Source organism: Mirounga leonina, unplaced genomic scaffold, assembly GCF_011800145.1.
Source record: "Mirounga leonina isolate KUSES-001 unplaced genomic scaffold, KU_Mleo_1.0 Mir_447, whole genome shotgun sequence".
Lineage (NCBI taxonomy): Eukaryota > Metazoa > Chordata > Mammalia > Carnivora > Phocidae > Mirounga > Mirounga leonina.
The window spans coordinates 4933039-4953305 of NW_023270757.1; the positions used below are offsets into that span (position 1 = coordinate 4933039).

The following is a 20267-nucleotide window of genomic DNA, read 5'->3' on the forward strand; positions in this document are numbered from 1 at the left end:
TATCTCCAAAAGAACACCAGCATCACATTCACAAGTTACATGCAAACTCACACACACAAAAATTCCCCTCCGTGACTTCAATATATATATATATATTGGTTAGGCAACCAACTTTTGATTTTGGCTCAGGTCATGATCTCAGGGTCTTGGAGCTGAATTCCCGGAGCCCCAAGTTGGGCTCTGCACTCAGCAGGGAGTCTGCTAGAGATTCTCTCTCTCTCTCTCCCCTGCCCCTCCCCCACTCATCTTCTCTCTCTCTCTCTCCCCCCCCAAATAAAAATAAATAAATAAATCTTTCAAAAAAAAAACCTGTAGGATAAAAGGACCCACTTCTTTTTGCCTTGGACATAATCCACATGAAGAGTTTTTACCCTAGCAATAAAAGCCTCTTTATGCTCTGTTGGGTAACCAGATGATGTTTAGATTAACATTTATTGATTACTCGCCATGAACCAAGGACTACTTTAGATGTCATAATGAATCTACAACCAGTGTAGACAGGGGACTAAAAATATAAAAATATTCAAAGAAAGTACAGGAAAATGTGTGACTGACAGACCTTAATGTATTTTAAGAGGAGTCAAGGTTGTTTATAAAATACCTTCAACCAGAAAGCACAATGAGATGACAAAGATCTACATTATATTTCCACCCTGGTATACCATATCTCACACACTGCTAAAATGAATGAATTTCTGGCTTAATCTAATGTGTCATTCTCTTTGTTTCTTTCGTATCTTTCTTTGACCCTACAAAGACACATCCCTCACTTTTTTACTAACCATGCATGAATATCACAAATGGATATGCATGTAAATAAAAATTTCTAAAACCAGCTCTTGAAAAAATATATAAAATGTTATGCAAATATTCCTATCTAGAAATTGGGAAATGGGCGCTGCTGATCTGCAGTGGAAAAAGTTGACTCAAGCCCTAAATAACAGTAAAAGTAGTTAACGGACACTGCTAATAAGGCTAAAAAGAGTAGAAAAAAATAAATAAGTAAAAAAATAAATACTTTTATTTAATCAGTAAGTTTTTTAAATGAAATTTGCACTTTAAACATAGGTTGAACTTTTGTAGCAGTGATACATAATCCTTATAATTTCTGAACATTTTTTAACTCAAGCTTTAAAATCTTTGATTCAAATATATTTTAAGCCATTATGAAGGAATTCTGAGTAAAAATGGGGGAGCATCAGAACCTATAATCAGCATCACATACTTGGTCTCACCTTTTCATCATATCTTCCACCTAAAAACCATTACATACTCAGTACATTTGTAGGACACAAGGAGTCTGCTCGGCTGAACTGAATTTGATCTGGTCAGCTTTCATGGTCATCCCTATCTGCAGCTTCCCTCAATCCTATTAATGATAACTAGTATCTCTTACTTCTTCATAGAAGTTTACTATTTCTTTCCCTCCTTGTTTTGCTTGCCTATGCTCCTTCCATGGATGTCAGTATTCTGTGGTCCCAACTGCTCATTTCATAAGATGAAATGCCATCCTCCCTTATGTGGCTTTACAATTAGTTTATTTTTCTATAGATGCTATTCTCCAGTCTGAATATGGACCTTGACAGATAAACATCTCTTTCTCTATTTCTCTCCCTGTCTCTGTCTCTTTCTCACACACACACACACACACACACACTTTATTTTTTTCCAGGTCAAAGATGAGATTGAATATTCAAAACTTAATCATTTATATAAGAATAAATTTCAAAAAAAGAGGAAAAAAATAAATTTCAAAAAGCTTACTAAAAAAGACTTATGCCCACATTATAAATTTAGAAAGCCAGCCATATAATGAACATTTAAACACACAGATACACATATACACACTTGGTGAGTACTATTTAATAGTTATAAATTTTTAAGGGCCACTAAGAAAGACAGAAAGTGATTTTTATATTAGCAAAAACAATGTTCATATACAAATACTACTCCTATTCTGGAGGAATCAATTATTTTTTAGTAAAAAATCAGAATAGAATATTTATTAGCCTATAAGTTTTGAATACCTCCTGCAAAATCAGAGACACGTTATTCTAAAGCAAATCTAACAGATCATTTGAAGCAAAAATATTATCAAGAAACATTAACTTTACCACAAAGTATAGCAATCAAAGTGCTTTCCAAAATCTTATCTAATGCTAACAATCATTGTATTATATAATCAGTTAAACCCCCAGAGTATAGGGAGAAAACATACACTTGACCATTTTCAATCACAAGTTCTTTAGAGAATAAAATATTCTTTGAACAAAACCTCATGAGAACTAGAATTCCCTTTTCAATATATGGTCTCTCCTAGAGCTGTAACTAAATATTACTGAGTGGCAGAAAAACAAATCTCAAGAAATGATGGACTTAAAAAAATTTCATTGTAGAAAGCACAAAGCAAATCCTAATAATACCAATTTTAAAATGATAGCTCCCCTGCTTCGAGAGAAGCAAATATAAATACTCACAGTAATGACCAAAAGACCCAACTGGATATGTTGAGCCTCTGATGGACTTTAATAAGCATAATCACTAAGCAACTTAAATTAGAAAGTCAGTTTTATTTAGTAGTTGATTAAATCATTATTAAATTCATAGATTGTGAAATTAATAGTTCAATTTTAATCAAAACTTTTTAAAGTCAAATTCGATAGTGTATAACACAGAACACAAAACTAATTTTGTTAAATCTTTAGATGTCCTCTATTTAAATTCTATTAATTATGGCATTAAATATAATAACAACATGCCATTCATTTACCAATCATATCTTTCAAACCCATACATTGAATAGGAGATTTTTCATTAATATAAAAGTAAAATTAAAGTCATCTGGGGGCGCCTGGCTGGCTCAGTCAGCTAAGTGTCTGCCTTCAGCTCAGGTCATGAACTCAGGGTCCTGGGATCGAGCCCCCGCTTCTCCCTCTCCCTCTGCTCCACCCCAATGCTTGTGCTCTCTCCCTCCCTCTCTCTCTCTCAAATAAATAAATAAAATCTTTAAAATATAATAAAATGAAGGGGGGAAATCGGAGGGGGAGACGAACCATGAGAGACTATGGACTCTGAGAAACTGAGGGTTCTAGATGGGAGGGGGGTGGGGGGGATGGGTTAGCCTGGTGATGGGTATTAAAGAGGGCACGTACTGCATGGAGCACTGGGTGTTTACGCAAACAATGAATCATGGAACACTACATCAAAAACTAATGATGTAATGTATGGTGATTAACATAACAAAATAAAATTTTAAAAAAATTTTACAGGTTGTAAGATCAGACACACACACACACACAAAATATAATAAAATTTTAAAAAGCCATCTGGGTTTATATTTCTTAAATACCAACAAAGGACTCAACATACTCAGTTTGGACCTTTCCAAAATTATGTTCTATATTTGTATTATATCTCCCAAAACAGGGGAGCTATCACTTTCCAACTGGTTTATTAACACTTCATGTATCCTGACCCCCTCCAGCTCTAAAAAGCTTAGTTACACACTTAGTTATACTAAGTTATACAACTATTATTTTTAAGTCTCAAAACTTCCTGAAGTCTTTGCATATTATTAATAACCCCATGATCTCACTAGTAAACCTACAGAGGAAAGTGGCTTTATTTTTCTCTTGCAATGCAACAGAGAAAATAAAGACTAAGACTTGAATAATGACCATGAACATGACCTAGACTGGAAAACAATCTGTTACCTCAAAGGGAGAGAAAAATTATCCATAGGTAATTTATGCTTCCCAACTATATTCTATAAAATGCTTAAACTAGGGGCGCCTGGGTGGCTCAGTCGTTAAGCGTCTGCCTTCGGCTCAGGTCATGATCCCAGGGTCCTGGGATCGAGCCCCACATCGGGCTCCCTGCTCTGTGGGAAGCCTGCTTCTCCCTCTCCCACTCCCCCTGCTTGTGTTCCCTCTCTCGCTGTGTATCTCTCTGTCAAATAAATAAATAAAATCTTTAAAAAAAAATGCTTAAACTATTATGTTCAAAAGACATATAAGTGTGGGAAATACACACTGAAGTACATGGGATCGTGAGATGTCATTAAAACAGTTTCATTTCCAAAAGCAAAAGGTAAAATCTTCCTCTTAAGTCATTTTCTCTTCAGTCAAAACCAATTATGAATTCAAAGCAAATATAATAATAGCCAGCTTTAAGGATACAAAATTAGAAAAACTTGATTTTTTTATGGTTCCAAATTTTTAATTTGACAGATTTCTCTTTTGAGAAAAATTTTTGAAAAACTTTCCCCCCACCCCAAAGCCACTAATCTATTGGAAAAAAAAAAAAACAATAAAGGATATGTACAAGAAAAATATATTTAGGAAAAGTGCTAGATGAATTTTTTATAAAAAAGAAAAACACTGTACTTACTATGTAAAGTAACAGTATTTTCATTAAATAAAATTTCATTAAATAATTCTTAAATTTCATATTATGGCCAGGTAAAGTGATAGAGAACAACAGTTCTAATCAGAAAACAGAACAAGTTAGAAAGCTCATTATAGGGAATGGGGGGAAAAAAGAGGAGCAAAAGAAACAAAGATGGAAGAAAATAAGACATAAAGCTATGGATTTAAGAGACATGAAAAATAGGAAAGTATAGTTAGGTTAAAGCATATAAAACTGTAGAACACTTAGGTGCAACCTGAATCATCAGCTCTTCAGCAAGGAACTATTATTCACGGATCTGCAACATCCATCAAGCTTTGCAGAAACAATTAGTCTTCAATCTTCCACACTATGATCAGAACAATAGTGCTTCATAGGATGAGGCCCAAACAAGCCAACAGAGGTTGCCCATGAGCTGCAACTTGCCTTATTTCAGTCAGACCAGTGTGCCAAATCGTAAAAGTTGAAAAAGAAAAACGTATTAGCACCAAGTGAAATTTTTTCATCACCAAGCACAGTACCCTCCATGGTGAATTAAGCCAATCTTCTTTTATTTGTATCTAGTCACTGGAATGCTAGAAGGCCAAATTAGGATGAATTCATGCAACCTATATTGGTGACTGTCTCCCCTGTGGCATTCTTAGTTATAACTCTGGCTAACTTTCCAAATACAGGGTCTATAAGAAAGAAGACCAAATCCGTGACTCAGTCAATGGCTCTGACATGTTTTTCTCCACCACTGATTCACCTCCTGAGCCAGGAGTCAAGAGGTAGGATAGCCCGTGAAATTTAGGGCAGCACCTAAGAGTGGACAGGCAATGAACAGAGAGCCCAAACTTCCTAAAACTCCACATCCAAAATACTCAAACTACAAATGCAACCAAACAGTGAACAATAGTATCAGTCCCTGAATCAGAACACATTGAGTATCTTGGGTTGGATGAAGACCACATATAACATTAGATCATTTGAAAGGGATAGAGTTTAATTTGTAACCCATCACCACCTTTGATCTGGGCAGCAGTGATTTGACCACCACTTCCTAATATAACCTGGAGTGTCCATCTTTTTTTGACAGGAGAAAAAATATTCATTTTCTTCAATAACTGATATCACTAAGAGTTGAAAGTGAAGTAGCCAAGTCTCTGCAGAAGGGATTCATGTGGGGATAAGACAAAGAAGACACGGGGTGTTACTCTAGATGCCACGCCCTCCCTCTTGGGATTCCCAGCAAACTGCAGAATAGCAGTGTGCCGCATCAGCCAAATACATGCATCCAATGAATGTTTAGGGGGGCAAGCACTACAGTGGAATCTTCATTGTATGTACAATGAATTACATGAACCTCAATGCATTCACAATCTCTTGGGAGAGATAATACACGTCAGATGTGGGTGAGTGTTACGCTAAACTATGATGAAGATGCTAACTAAGTATGAAAGAAACACAAAGTTGGGGGGCAACTGGGTGGCTCAATCAGTTAGGTGTCTGCCTTTGGCTCAGGTCATGATCTCAGGGTGCTGTGACTGAGCCCCATGTCAGGCTCCCTGCTCAGTGGGGTGTCTGCTTCTCCCTCTCCCTCTGCCCCTCTCCCCCAATTGTGCTCTCTCTCTCTCTCTGCTCTCAAATAAATAAAACCTTTAAAAAATTTTTTTAAAAAGAAACACAAAGTTGGGAAAAGGCAAAATTCTGACTAGGGAGAGTGGGGAAAGAGGGAATCATGGAAGGCTTCACAGATTGCAAGCTGTCAGAGTGGGGCATTACAGGATACATAGGAGTTTACTAATGGAACAAAAGAAAAGGAGCAGCTCAGTCCATGTGGGTCAAAAACATGAACAGCCTGAACGAAAGCAAGAAGATACGAAAATATACAATGTGTTTAGGAAGCCAAGAGTACCCTAGGGGGCTGAAGCAAGAGAGAGGACAGTAGACACAGAAGAAGCTGGAAGAATTAACATGAAGCCACAAAGAAAGGGGCCTTAGATTATATGGCAAGAAGCTGAACTTCATTCTGAAAACAACAAGGAGACATTGATGGTTGTTTAATAAAGTGAGGATGACAAGATCAGATCAATATCTCAGGAAGACAAATGTGGTGATGGTATGAAAGCTGGATGATTGGGGAATGGAAACAAAATGATCAGGTACAAAATGACTACAACTTACAACCCCTGATCTCCCTCTCACCTAGGTAACAATGAAGGAAGGAAGGAAGGAAGGAAGGAAGGAAGGAAGGAAGGAAGAAAGAGAAAGAAAGAAAGAGAGGAAGGAAGGAAAGAAAACCCCTGAATAAATTCTAAAATAGTCTATAATTGAGTTTTCACTAATTCAATTAGTTTCCCCGATTTCCCAATGTTTCTAAAGAAGAGAGGTTTTACTACATACAATTTATTGTAATCAGCATCTCTGGTTTTGAAATTTTACATCAATGGCACTAAAATTACTTTCATGCTATTATCTCATGGCATGTAGTGGGGGGGAGGGGGGAAACCTGTTAAACATCAAATTTGACCCAATAAAGTAATTGCCATAGGGTTTTCTTTTTTATCCTTACCATTACAAGTTCTTCCTGTAATTCACTGCAACTTTTTTCATTATACTGGAGTCTCTTTGAAAGGTCTATAATTACTTTCTTCTGTTCCTCGATCTCTTCATTTAGTTTCTTGTTTTTGGAGACATACTCTCTTTCTAATCTGAAAAAAAAGTGTTAGAGCAGATTTTTCAAATATGGTTTTATAAGTCCTATTATAATGCTTTAACGCGACTGGCAGATGTATTATCTATCATGTTTTTGTGCCAAAGGCCACCTCTCATTTTTTTCAAACAAAAAGGATTGCATAGTCTTAAATGGAAGACTTTAAAGGAATAATACCTCACCCATTTCATTAGCAGATATTTTACTACGCCCAAGGTTATAAACAAAATCTATTTGGTTAGTGTTGATTTGGTCTCACCATTATTTTTGATGAACAAAACCCACCCACCATAGTTCAATTAGCTCAGAAACTGCCTCAAGACAGAAAAGTTTCTAACAAAAAATTTTCAAATTAAACTATAACATTAGAAACGGAACAAATGTTTTATTCCTGAATGTCCATGCAAGTGGAACTAATGTGATGGAGAATGGAAAATCCAAAAGAAAGAATCATCAAAAATCATTCACATTCACTGTGAAAACACATGAAATTCTTTACTTTTGGGGTTTTTTTTTCAAGTTTTTATTTAAATTCCACTTAGTTAACATACAGTGTAATATTAGTTTCAGGTGTAGAATTTAGTGATTCATCACTTCCATACAATACCCAGTGCTCATCACAAGTGCTTTCCTTAATGCCCATCACCCATTTAACCCATTCCCCTGCCCACCTCCGCCTCCCACCAGGAACCTTCAGTTTGTTCTCTATGGTTAAGAGTCTCTTATGGTTTGTCTCCCTCTCTTTTTTTCCCCCTATGTTCATCTGTTTTGTTTCTTAAATTCTACACATAAATGAAATCATATGGGGCACCTGGTGGCACTGTAGGTTGGGCATCTGACTCTTGGTTTCAGCTCAGGTCATGATCTCAGGGTTGTGAGATCGAGCCCCACATCCGGTTCCATGCTCAGCATAGAGTCGGCTTGAGATTCTCTCTCCCTCCCCCTCTGCCCCTCCCATTCATGCATGCTCTCGCTCTCGCTCTCGCTCTCTCTCAAATAAATAATCTTTTTTTAAAAAAAGAAAAAGAAGTTGCTACAGACGATGTCAAAGAGGTGACTATGTTCTCCTCTAGGATTTTGATGGTTTCCTGTCTCACTTTTAAGTCTTACATCCATTTTTAATTTATTTTTGTGTATGGTGTAAGAATGTGGTCCAGTTTTATTCTTTTGCATGTTGCTGTCCAGTTTTCCCAACACCATTTGTTGAAGAGACTATCTTTTTTTCATTGGATTTTCTTTCCTGCTTTGCCAAAGATTTGTTGACCATCCAGTTGTGGGTTTTCTATTTCTGGGTTTCTGGGTTTTCTATTCTGTTCCATTGATTTATGTCTGTTTTGGAGCCAGTACCACACTGTCTTGATCCCTATAGCTTTTTAATATAACTTCAAGTCCAGAATTGTGATGCCCCCAGTTCTACTTCTCTTTTTCAAGATTTCTTTGACTATTCGGGGTCTTTTTTGATTCCATACAAATTTTAGGATTGTTTGTTCTAGCTCTGTGAAAAATGCTGGTGGTATTTTGGTAGGGATTATATTAAATGTGTAGATTTCTTTGGGTAGGATAGACATTTTAACAATATTTGTTCTTTCAATCCATGAGAAGTGGAATGTTTTTCCATTTCTTTGTGTCATCTTTGATTTCTGTCTTAAGTGTTTTACAGTTTTCAAAGTTCATTAAGTTTAATCCTAAGTATCTTATGGTTTTTGGTACAATTGTAAATGGGATCGATTTCTCGATTTTTCTTTCTGCTGCTTCATTATTGGTGTATAGAAATGCAACAGATTTCTGAATGTTGATTTTATATCCTGAGACTTTACTGAATTCGTGTATCAGTTCTAGCAATTTTTCGGTGGAGTCTTTCAGGTTTTCTACATAGAGTATCATGTTATCTGTAAAGAGTGAATGTTTGACTTTCTTCCTTGCCGATTTGGATGCCTTTTATTTCTTTTTATTGTCTGAAGGCTGAAGCTAGGACTTCCAGTGAAAGAAGTGGTTAGATTAAATAACAGTGATAAGAATGTACATACCTATCTTGTTCCTGACCATATAGGAAAAGCTCTCAGTTTTTCCCCACTGAGGATGATATTAGCTGTGGGTTTTTCATATATGGTCTTTATTATGTTGAGGTGTGTTGCCTCTATCCCTACTTTGTTGAGGACTTCTCTCAAGAATGGATGCTGTACTTTGTCAAATGTTTTTTCTGTATCTATTGAGAAGATCATATGGTTCTTATCCTTTCTCTTATTAATGTGGTGTATCATGTTGATTGACTTGCAAATACTGAACCACTGTTGCAACCCAGGAATAAATCCCACTTGATCGTGGTGAATGATTCTTTTAATTTAGTGTTGGATTTGATTTGCTAGTATTTTCTTGAGAATTTTTACATCCATGTTCATCAGGGATATTGGCCTATAGATCTCTTTTTTAGTGGAGTCTTTTTCTGGTTTTGGAATCAGGGTAATGCTGACCTCATAGAATGAGTTTGGAAGTTTTCCTTCCATTTCTATTCTTTGAAATAGTTTGAGAAGAATAGGTATTAAGTTTTCTTTCAATGTTTGGTAGAATTCCCCTGTGAAGTCATCTGGCCCTGGACTTTTGTTTGTTGGAAGATTTTTGATTACTGATTCAATTTCTTTGCTGGCTATCAGTCTGTTCAATTTTTCTATTTCTCCCTATTTCAATTTTGGTAGTTTATATGTTTCTAGGAACTTACCCATTTCTTCCAAATTGTCCAATTTATTGACATACAATTTTTTCATAATATTCTCTTATAATTGTTTGTATTTCTGTGGTTTTGGTTGTTATTTCTCCTCTCTCATTCGTGCTTTTATTTATTGGTTCCTTTCTCTTCTTTTGGATAAGTCTGGTGATGGATTTATCATTTTATCAATTTTTTCAAAGAACCAGCTCCTGGTTTCATTGAACTGTTCTACTGGGCTTTTTTTGTTTGTTTGTTTCTGTATCATTTATTTCTGCCCTAATCTTTATTATTTCTCTTCTTCTGCTGGCCTTAGGCTTCATTTGTTGTTCTTTTTCTAGCTTCTTTAAGTATAAGGTTAGGTTGCTTGAGATTTTTCTTACTTCTTGAAGTTGGCCTGTATTGCTATATACTTCCCTCCTAGGACCACTTTTGCTACATCAAAGGTTTTGGACCATTGTGTTTTCATTTTCATTTGCTTCCACGTTTTTTTTTTTTTAATTTTTTCTTTAATTTCCTGGTTGACCCATCCATCCTTTAGTAGGATCTTCTTTAACCTCCATGTATTTGTGGTCTTTCTAGATTTTTTTCTTGTGGATCATTTCAAGTTTCATAGTGTTGTGCTTGGAAAATATGCATGAATGATATGATCTCAATCTTTTTGTACTTGTTGAGCCCTGATTTGTGACCTAGTATGTGATCTCCTCTGGAGAATGCCCCATGTGCACTTAAAAAGAATATGTATTCTGCCCTTTAGGATGATATGTTCTGAATGAATATATCTGTTAAGGCCATCTGGTCCAGTGTGTCATTAAAAGCCATTGTTCCCTTGTTGATTTTCTATTTAAATGATCTGTCTATTGATGTAAGTGGGATGTTAAGTCCCCTACTATTATTGTATTATTATGAGTTCCTTTATGTTTGTTATTAATTGTTTTATATATTTGGGTGCTCCCAAGTTGGGAGCATAAATATCCACAATTGTTAGATCTTCTTGTTGGATAGACCCCTTAATTATGATGTAATGCCCTTCTTCATCTCTTGTTAGAGTCTTTGGTTTAAAATCAAGTCTGTCTGGGGGTGCCTGGGTGGCGCAGTTGGTTGAGCATCTGACTCTTAGTTTCAGCTCAGGTTGTGATCTCAGGGTCTTGGGATCAAGCCCCACATCAGGCTCTGCGCTCAGGGTGGAGTCTGCTTGGGATTCTCTCTCTCTCTCCCTCTGTTCCTCCTACTCATGCTCTCACTCTCTCTAAAATAAATAAATAAATCTTTTTTTAAAAAATTTTAATTAAAATAAATAAGTAAAATCTAGTTTGTCTGATATAAGTATGGCTCCTCTGGCCTTCTTTTGATGTGCTTTTGCATGATAAATGTTTTTCCATCTGCTCACTTCCAATCTGCAGGTGTCTTTGGGTCTAAAATGAGTCTCTTGGGGCACCTGGCGACTCAACTGGTAGAGCATGCAACTCTTGATCTCAGAGCTGTAAGTTCGAGCCCATGTGGGGTGTAGAGATTACTTAAAAATAAAATCTTTTAAAAATAAATATAAAATGAGTCTCTTGTAGGCAACATACAGATGGGTCATGTTTTTTTTATCCATTCTGACACCCTATGTCTTTTGATTGGAGCATTTAATCCACTTACATTCAGAGTAATTATTGATAGATATGAATTTGGTGCCACTTTATTACTTGTTTTGTCATTGTTTCTGAAGATCTTCTCTGTTCCTTTCTAGTCTTTGTTGCTTTTGGTCTTTCTTTCCCACTAGAAGAGTCCCCTTTAATATTTCTTGCAGGGCTGGTTTAGTGGTCACAAACTCCTTTAGTTTTTGTTGTGTGGGAAACTCTTTATCTTTCCTTCTATTCTGAATGACAGCCTTGCTGGATAGATTATTCTTGACTGCAGATTTTTCCCATTCAGCATGTTGAATATATCATGCCCCTCTCTTCTGGCCTGCCAAGTTTCTGTAGAAAGATCTGCTGCTAACTTTATTGGTTTTCCCTTATGTCTTGATGCTTTCAGGATTTTTTCTTTATTTCTATATTTTGCAAATTTAACTACACTATGTCTTGTTGTTGGCCTGCTTTTGTTGATTTTGATGGGAGTTCTCGGTGCCTCCGGGATTTGGGTGTCTGTTTCCTTCCCCAGATTAGGGAAGTTTTCAGCTATAATTTCCTCAAGCAAACTTTCTGCCCCTTTTTCTCTCTCTTCTTTTTCTGGTACTCCTATGATATGAATGTTATTACACTTTTTGGAGTCACTGAGTTCCCTAAGTCTACTTCTGTGATCTAAGATTTTTCTTTCCCTCTTTTGTTCAGCTTCATTATTTTCCATAATTCTATCGTCTATATCACTTATTCCTTCCTCTGCTTCTGCCATCCTTTAGGTCATTACATCCAGTTGGTTTTGAATCTTGGTTATCACATTTTTATTTCAGCCTGATTTGTTTTTAGCTCTTTCATCTCTGCAGTAAGGGTCTCCCTGATTCGGGGCACCTGGGTGGCTCAGTTGGTTAAGGGTCTCCCTGATTCTTCTATGCTTTTCTCAAGCCCAGCTACTATCCTTACGACTGTTGCTTTAAATTCAGGATCAGACTTTTATCTGTTTCAATTAGATCCTTGGCCATGACCTTATCTTGTTCTTTCTTTGGGGATGAATTCCTCCATCTTGGCATTTTGTCTAGGTCACTGTTTTCTTCTGTGTGTTAGGAAAGCCTGTTATGTTTCCTGCTTCTGAGAGTAATGGCCTTATAAAGAAGAGGTCATATAATGTCCAGGGCCTGGCGCTTCAGGAAGTATCTCTGGTGTGTTTTGGGTGCACTCTGCTGCTGTGTTTTGGTTGCTCTATCTCTCAGGTCAGTGGTCTGCCGAGTTTCTCCTTGCCTGCAGTGGGGAGTGTTTGGACCTTGGCCAGAGTATGGTGTGATTTAACTAGGTGTGCTCTGGTCTGCTTGTTAAGAAACCTGATGCTATTTCCACTAGAACTAAAGCTTTGAAGAACTCTATGGTCAGTAGATATGGTGCATGAAGGACTTTGTGCTGGTCTTCTGGGGGAGGGGCCCACTGCACTGGTTCTTTGGCACACTTGCCTGAGAAAGGCAGTACCAGTGGAGCACGGGGGGGGGGGAGACTTGGTATAAGCAGGTTAGGCAGCCAGTGTTGGTGCTGTGCTGTTTACTGAAGTTAGTTTATGCTGAGGGGCAAGGGAGAGAAGTGGTGCCAGCCAGCTCCTTTGTCCCTGGAGAGGGGAATTCCTGCTTGCTGCTGGGAAGCCCTCCCAGAAGACTGAACAATTTCCCCTCTGAGTCCCGGGTGTTTGTTAGGTCACTGCATCACTTTATCTCCTGCATTACAGCTTCAAAATCATAGGAAACAGGTCTACTATGTTCATCAGGAAGAGCTGAGATTAAAAATAGTAACAACCCTTTAATTTTAATTAAAATTACCCATTGGTGGATTATCTACAACAAATTTTAAACGGAAATACTTCTAAGCTGCCTTTCATCAGATGTCCATACAAGAATGTAAATACAGTTTAATTCCAGCCTGAGCAAAATTTAAATAGGAAGGCAAATCTTTTGAAAAGAATTTCATGTGGTGGGGGATGGGGGGAAGCTAAGATGTTGGATTAGCAGGAGGACCTTAGGCTTGCCTGGTCCCTCAAACACAGCTAGATAAATGTCAAATCATTCTGAATACCCAAGAAATTGATCTGAGGACTGACAGAACAAACTGCAGAACTGGAGGGAAAGACGAGGCCACTTTGTGGAAGGTAGGAAGTGCGGGGATGTGGTTTGGGGGAGAAATGGATTGCGGATGCTGTGGAGGGGAAGGAGCCCTGGTCATGGAGAAAGGTGAGTGAGAGAAGAGCGCACAGGGAAATGCACAAGGAGAATACTTCCCCAAAGCCATTACCTGGGAAAATGAGGGGGGCTGATTTTCATGAGTTTTTGCAACCAGTGGGGCTCACACTGTCTGTGTCCAGGTTGCTTGCTCACCTGGAGCAGTGCACTATGGGTTCTATCACTGCCAAGCTGGCTGAATTTTAAAATTCCAAACCTTAAGGACCTGGTGTGGTGGGGACCTGCACTGGTCTTCTGGGGGAGGGTCTTGCTGTGCTGGGATTGATGTAGGTTTGACCCAGAAGAGCAGTCACACCAGAGCACAGGAGCAGAGAACACACACTAACGAGCCAGTGTCCAGGTTAGCCGCCCTCAGCAGGCGTCTCTGCGCCTATGCTGAGAGGCAGGGGAGAAAAATGGCACCCACTGGCACTTTCATCCCCAGGAGGCAATGTCACCTCTTTAGATGTGCTCCAAGAAGGGGAAACCTTCTCTCCCCGTGTGTCTCAGGCAATCCTCAGATCACACCGTCTGCCCCCAGGTTTCCTGGCTGCCTTCTCCAAGGAGCACTGTAGCACCCTCAGGGCTCCACACCAGCCACACTGTGGACCTCTAAAACTCTAGTCTTTGAGCCCCACAGTTGTGCTGTGGGGGGGAAGGATACAATGGAGATAATGAGTAAGCGGCGGGGGAAGGGGGCAACAGATAATATCTAACAGTGGAAGTTGAAAACATGGAAGGATATGCATGTTACTCAGAAACAGGAAGTTAAACATCAGAAGGAACAGCAATAAGAATTAAAAGCGGTTGCCCCGAGGAAGTGGAAACAGGTAGTAGAGGGCAAGGGGAATGAAACTGTTGACCTTGCAGGGCCATTTTATTTTTTAGACTATGTACCAGCTAATTTGATAAAGCCACAATTTTAATGAAAAATTATTACCACTCAGCAAATATAAAATTAAATGCCTCCGTCATCTGGTGCTGGGTTCAAGCTCGAACTGGGTCCACTGAAATGGGGGACACTCCTCGCTGTCAGCAATGTCACACACAACCCTGGAAGTCATCGGCTCCGAGGCTTCTGGCAAAGCCCCACCAAGGGGAAGGAGTCTGCTGGGAGTATAACCAAGGTTAGAGGGAGCCCCGACTCTGAATTCCAATGGAGAAGTGCCAGGACTTGGCAGGTGGAGGATTTAGGTAAGAAGACAAAGGGAGAGGAAGGAAACCTGTAGTTAAGATGCCTTCTTTCCTACTGGATTCCCATTCTATTATTTTTCTAAAAGAGCTCAACTAAGAACTTCACCACAGGCTACTTTAACAAATAACCATCTTTGGTCTTTTATCCAGAATATACACAATAATACTGCCAATAAATTATAATACTTTTGTTATTTTTATACGTTTGGATGATATATTTAAAAAATAAAGAAGTTCCTAAATGTTGAGTGTAATGAAATAAATAAATTGAGATTCAGTCCATTCAGTATCATATCTTTGACTAGGGCTGTTTTAAATTTAATTTAATTTTAAACTGGATTTAAAGTTACCATGAGCTCCTTCCCCCATCACTGCCCAGCAATCATTTACCACAGCTAATGAACACCTGGCATACAGAAAACTAAAATAAAAATATTATTGAAAAGCTTTAGTTTCACACTGTAACTTTGAGATGCAAAAAAAAAGATTTTTAACAAAGAAAATTTTATTACAGAAATACAGAACAGATATATATCCTATCTAAAATTTTATATATAAGATACATATTTGTTAAAATAGCCTGTTACTGTTATCAAATTCTTAGCTGAAAGCGAAATAAGTCAATCAGAGAAAGACATGTATCATATGATCTCAGTAATATGAGGCATTCTTAATCTCAGGAAACAAACTGAGGGTTGCTGGAGTGGTGGGGGGTGGGAGGGATGGGGTGGCTGGGTGATAGACATTGGGGAGGGTATGTGCTATGGTGAGTGCTGTGAATTGTGTAAGACTGATGAATCACAGACCTGCACCTCTGAAACAAATAATACATTATATGCTAAAAAAAAAACAGAAGATAGTAGGAAGGGAAAAATGAAGCGGGGGGAAATTGGAGGGGGAGATGAACCATGAGAGACTATGGACTCTGAGAAACAAACTGAGGGTTCTAGAGGGGAGAGGGGTGGAGGGATGGGTTAGCCTGGTGATGGGTATTAAAGAGGGCATATATTGAATGGAGCACTGGGTGTTATACGCAAACAATGAATCATGGACCACTACATCAAAACTAATGATGTAATGTATGGTGATAAACATAACATAGTAAAATAAAATTTAAAAAATTCTTAGCTGAGCTCTTTAAAATATATATATGTAAAACATATATAAATGTATTTATATTTATAAAATATATGTATACATCTAAAACATATGTATACATATATATATTCCATCTAAAATAATTTCATGCAGGAAAGTTCACTGTTATGAAACTGCTGACCAAAATTATAAATCCAAACTACACACATAGCTTTTTTCTCCTGACCTAGATCCACTCGGGGAAAAAACAAGCTTAAGAAACTTAACCACGGGCAAAGTTCAGGCAGCATTTTCTCTATAACATCATTATTACCAGTTGCTAAGTTAGTTCTATCCAACAGGTAAAACAATGTCCGAGGGGTGCCTGGGTGGCTCAGTTGGTTAAGCATCCAACTCTTGGTTTCAGTTCAGGTCATAATCTCATGGTAGTGGGATCGAGTCCGGCATCGGGCTCTGTGCTCAGCGTGGAGTCTGCTTCAGATTCTCTCTCCCTCTCCCTCCCGCTCACTCTTTCTCTTTCTCTCTCTCTCTGTCAAATAAATTAATTAATTAAACCTTTAAAAAAAGAAAACCAGGGGGCGCCTGGGTGGCTCAGTTTGTTAAGTGTCTGCCTTCGGCTCAGGTCATGATCCTGGGGTCCTGGGATCGAGTCCCACATCGGGCTCCCTGCTCAGCGGGGAGCCTGCTTCTCCCTCTGCCTGCCGCTCCCCCTGCTTGTACTCTCTCTTTTTCTCTCTCTCAAATAATTAAATAAAATATTTAAAACAAAAAACAACCCTACCCTAAAACTTCCTGCTCTCAGAGTTGTAAATTAAAGATATCATTTACCTTAAAGGCCTAACGGCCTAAAATCAACCAAGTTTCTTTGGAACACATCCAAAACTTAGAGTTAATATTTGAGAATTTGTGACTCTCAAACGTTTTAAAATGTTTTTTAAGGAAGATTCTGAAGGAAAGTCAGAAACACAAGTAGAAAATGAAATAACTGAACCAATCACCCCTCATGTCATATCATTCCTTCTAATACCACACATCATTGGAACAGAAGTAGTGGTCACAGTATATAAAGAGAAAAGGAAGATGTGATGGGGAAGAGAAGTCATAGGAACTGAGTTGCAGTAATGAATATTGGGTTTTAATTATTATTTAATTTTTATTGTTTATTATTATTAACTTTATTATTATAGCACAGTTATATAGGGATAAAGAACAGATAAGGGATGTTATGTTGAAGTATTTAGGATTGTTAGCTGGTGCTTAGTTGGAATATGTAACTAATATTTAGAATTGTTAGTTGCTACTTATTGGAATACAAAATATGCATAAAATTTTTCAAGCACCAAAACACAAATAATAGCAAAACAAATTTAAGGGAAAAATTTGCCTTGGGGTCTGATTAGAAAAGTACATAGGTTGGATGGGGTAGACGGGTGATGGGTATTAAAGAGGGCACTTGTTGTGATGAGCACTGGGTATTATATGTAAATGATGAATCACTGAACTCCACTCCTGAACCAATATTGAACTGTATGTCAACTAACTAGAATTTAAATTTAAAAAAAAGAAAGAAAGAAAAGCATACAGGTTAAAATCTTGGAGCTTGGGGCTTCTAGGTGGCTCAGTCAGTGAAGCATGCAACTCTTGATTTGGGGTCATGAGTTCGAGCCCCACGGTGTGGGTAGAATTTATTTAGAAAAAAAAATCTTTTTTTTTTTTTAAGATTTTATTTATTTATTTGACAGAGAGAGACACAGAGGGAACACAAGCAGGGGAAGTGGGAGAGGGAGAAGCAGGCTCCCCACTGAGCAGGGAGCCCGCTGCGGGGCTCGATCCCAGGACCCCGGGATCATGACCTAAGCCGAAGGCAGACGCTCAATGACTGAGCCACCCAGGCGCCCCAGAAAAAAAAAAATCTTAAGCTTAATTGTTAGCAGGTCCTTTAAAATTCCTCTAGTCCAACTTTTGCAGGACTCTCTTCTTCAATATCCATGACAAAGAATCAGCCACTTTCTGTTCTGAACTTCCCAAGGCAGGAGATTCACGAGTTTCCCCAAAGAAGCCAATTATTTCATTATTGAAAGCTTTAATTGTTGGGAGTACAGTCTGACTTCTAACAGTTTCACTTGTAGGTCCTAATCATCACCTCAAAGCAACAGTAAAGAAGCCTGCACTATATTCTACGTAAAGCCCCTTCAAACATATTTATATATAAATGGACAGATTCAAACAATGGTTCAAAGGAAATAAAGAGGATAAGTCTTAAGAATAACATTCACAGAATGTCATCTAAGTCATCCCAGAGGAAGCAAAAAAATTCAGTTCAGAATTACTGATTTAGGGGCACGTGGCTGGTTTAGTCGGTTAAGCATCTGAGTTTGCCTCAGGTCATGATCTCGGGGTCCTGGGATCAAGCCCGGCGTCCGGTTCCCTGCTCAGCGGGTAGTCTGCTTCTCCCTCTCCCTCTGCCCCTCTTCCTGCTTGTGCTCATGCTGTCTCTCTCAAATAAATAAATAAAATCTTTATTAAAAAAAGAATTACTGGTTTAAAATATTATAAGCACTACTACTAAAAGTAATCTCAGAGAATTTTAAATTTTTCAACATCAGTCTCTTTTTTTATTTAAATTCAATTAACTAACATATATTATTAGTTTCAGAGGTAGAATTCAGTGATTCATCAGTTTTACATAACACCCAGTGCTCATTACATCACGTGCCCTCCTTAATGTCCATCACCCAGTTACCCCATCCCCCCACCTCCCTCCCCTCCAGCAACCCTGTTTGTTTCCTATGATTAAGAGTCTCTTATGGCTTGTCTCCCTCTCTGATTTTGTCTTGTTTTCTTTTTCCCTCTCTTCCCCTATGATCCTCTGTTTTGTTTCTTAAATTCTATATATGAGTGAGATCATATGATAATTGTCTTTCTCTGATTGACTTATTTCGCTTAGCAAAATACCCTCCAGTTCCATCCATGTTGTTGCAAATGGCAAGATTCCAATCTTTTGATGGCTGAATAGTAATCCATTGTATATATATACACCACATCTTCTTCATCCATTCATCTGTCGATGGACATGTGGGCTCTTTCCATAGTTTGGCTATTGTGGACATTGCTGCTATAAACATCAGGGTGCACATACCCCTTCGGATCACTACATTGTATCTTTGGGGTAAATACCCAGTAGTGCAATTGCTGGATCGTATGGTAGCTCTAATTTAAACTTTTTGAGGAACCTCCATACTGTTTTCCAGAGTGGCTGCACCAGCTTGCATTCCCACCAGCAGTGTAAGAGGGTTCCCCTTTCTCCATATCCTTGCCAACATCTGTCATTTCTTGACTTGTTAATTTTAGCCATTCTGACTGGTGTGAGATGGTATCTCACTGTGGTTTTGATCTGTATTTCCCTGATGCCAAGTGATGTTGAGCCCTTTTTCATGTGTCTGTTAGCCATTTGGATGTCTTCTTTGCAGAAATGTCTGTTCATGTCTTCTGCCCATTTCTTGACAGGATTATTTGTTCTTTGGTTGTTGATAAGTTCTTTATAGATTTTGGATGCTAGCCCTTTATCTGATTAGACATTTGCAAGTACCTTCTCCCATTCTGTCGGTTGTCTTTTGGTTTGTCAACTATTTCCTTTGCTGTGCAAAAGTTTTTTATCTTGATGAAGTCCATATGGTTCATTTTTGCCTCTGTTTCCCTTACCTTTGGAGACATGTCTAGCCAGAAGCTGCTGTAGCTGAGGTTGAAGAGGTGCTGCCTGTGTTCCCCTCTAGGATTTTGATGGATTCTTATCTCACATTTAGGTCTTTCATCCATTTTGAGTCTATCTTTCAACATCAATCTTTCAAGTCAGTCTTTCAAGTGCAGCTTATGATTTTGCCACACCCATAATAATCACTACTATTTAATAATACTTTAATTCATTTCTTAGGTTAAATGAAGTATTTTAAGAGAAATCTTTATATTATTGTTGTAAATGGAAAACCATTATCTATTTGTCATATGCAAACTAACATTAAAAATAAATACATTAACTCTAATGCACCAACCTATTATCATGTCATGTACTAATGGTGGTATGCATTTCACCCTACCAGGAGAAATGGTTTAAAATATCTACTATAAAGTTTTTTGGAAACATATTAAAGAATTATAAACTTCTTAAAGCATCCCACAGAACATTCCAGATGAGAGGCTTTTGAACTGAAAAAGGTTAAAATCAGTAGGAGTCAAAAAGACCCTGACTACCACTTACTAGTTGTGTGTCCCCATTAAGCCTCAATTTTCACATCTGTAAAACAGGGATTAAAGGAGCAGCTACCTCATGGGGC

The 20267-nt window shown here is 38.0% G+C and overlaps 1 protein-coding gene across 1 annotated transcript in view; it reads right to left on the minus strand.

The window, feature by feature from the left end:
- Positions 1 to 20267, minus strand: part of CCDC171 (coiled-coil domain containing 171) — a 304487-nt gene that overhangs the window by 207371 nt on the left and 76849 nt on the right. The window contains exon 11 of the mRNA XM_034987955.1: positions 6962 to 7100. Within this exon, the coding sequence (XP_034843846.1) occupies positions 6962 to 7100 (139 nt within the window). The remainder of the gene's footprint in view (positions 1 to 6961; positions 7101 to 20267) is intronic.